A 1227-nucleotide genomic window follows, 5' to 3' on the forward strand; every position below is an offset into this window, starting at 1 on the left:
ATGAAGTTCCTGGCGTTCAGCTGCAGGCATCCGGCCACTAAGTTGGTGGTGGGCTGCGAGAGCCCTTTGCAGAGGGTCTGAACGAAGGTCAAGAGGTCAGGCCTCTTCCCAGTGCTCAGGATCTCGGAAAGTGCCCAGATGTAGTTCTTGGCCATGCGCAGGGTTTCGATTTTCGACAGTTTCTGGGTTTTGGAGTAGCAGGGCACCACCTTGCGCAGGCTGTCCAGGGCGTTGTTCAGACCGTGCATTCGGTTCCTCTCCCTGGTGTTGGCCTCCATGCGCCTCATCTTGACCCGGTCCACCCTAGCTTTGGTCATTTTCTTTTTCCGAGGCCCTCTCCTCCGAGGCAGACCATTCGCGTCCTGTCCGTCCTCCTGTTCATCCTCATCCTTCTCTGAATTCTCATCCTCCATCGTGTGGGAGAGCGTCTCCTCCTTTTTAAATGGCTCTTGTTTAGTGACCTTCATTTCACCCACGCAGTCCCGTGGAAAGTTAGCCCCGAATTGAGTGTCCATGATGACAGGATCCTCAAACGGAAGAGTCAGCATTGTGCTCTTACTGGGGATGATGAGAAGATAATAGATCTTCTGAATCAATCAGCAACGATTTAAAAACAGCCTATACATGGTGCTCAATAAATACTCTTTCAAAAAAGGTACAAAAGCTGTCACTAGGGTGGTAAACTTTCAAAAAGGACTAAAATGTACCATTTAGGTAAGTACTAATATACACTAGTTAGGGGTAAACATGGTACAAAGGTGAACCTTTTTTGAGAAGGTACCACCATGGTGACAGCTTTTGTACCTTTTTTCTGATCGTATACAATGATGCATTAACATAAAAATACCAATTCACATTTGACAGAATTCCAGATTATATTGATCCTCTAATCAAATCAATGCACTTTTATACACAAAAACTCAGCTGCAACTGACAGTGCAACAGAAATGAATCTGTAAACTTGTTTTTATGTGTGAAATTGCATCAAATTTGTGCATTTACAAAACATAAGTCTTTAAAATCTGGTGAAATGGGCAGACATAGTCATGCAGCACAGATGTCGATTCTTACCCTCGAATGATCCAGCTTACCTGGATTATGATGGTGTCAAATGACAGTTTTCATACTTCCTATTTCGAACTTATTTCCGCGTGGTGTTTTAGCAGGTGAACAGCTCGTGCCTTTTTCTCACCTCCCCACTGTTCTCCTTGTCTCGCGCTAAGAGAA

The 1227-nt window shown here is 44.8% G+C and overlaps 1 protein-coding gene across 1 annotated transcript; it reads right to left on the minus strand.

The window, feature by feature from the left end:
* Window positions 1-5: 5 nt before the first annotated feature.
* Window positions 6-1202, minus strand: LOC107736131 (neurogenic differentiation factor 6-A-like; the record flags this gene model as incomplete). The annotated part of the gene is made up of 2 exons (XM_016547624.1): window positions 1092-1202; window positions 6-558 (listed from the first exon to the last, which is right to left on the minus strand). A coding segment is annotated over exon 2 (543 nt), but the record flags the coding sequence as incomplete, so codon positions are not given.
* Window positions 1203-1227: the final 25 nt, after the last annotated feature.

This window comes from Sinocyclocheilus rhinocerous, unplaced genomic scaffold (genome assembly GCF_001515625.1).
Source record: "Sinocyclocheilus rhinocerous isolate Xijiao unplaced genomic scaffold, SAMN03320098_v1.1 C36512234, whole genome shotgun sequence".
NCBI classification, from domain to species: Eukaryota; Metazoa; Chordata; class Actinopteri; order Cypriniformes; family Cyprinidae; genus Sinocyclocheilus; species Sinocyclocheilus rhinocerous.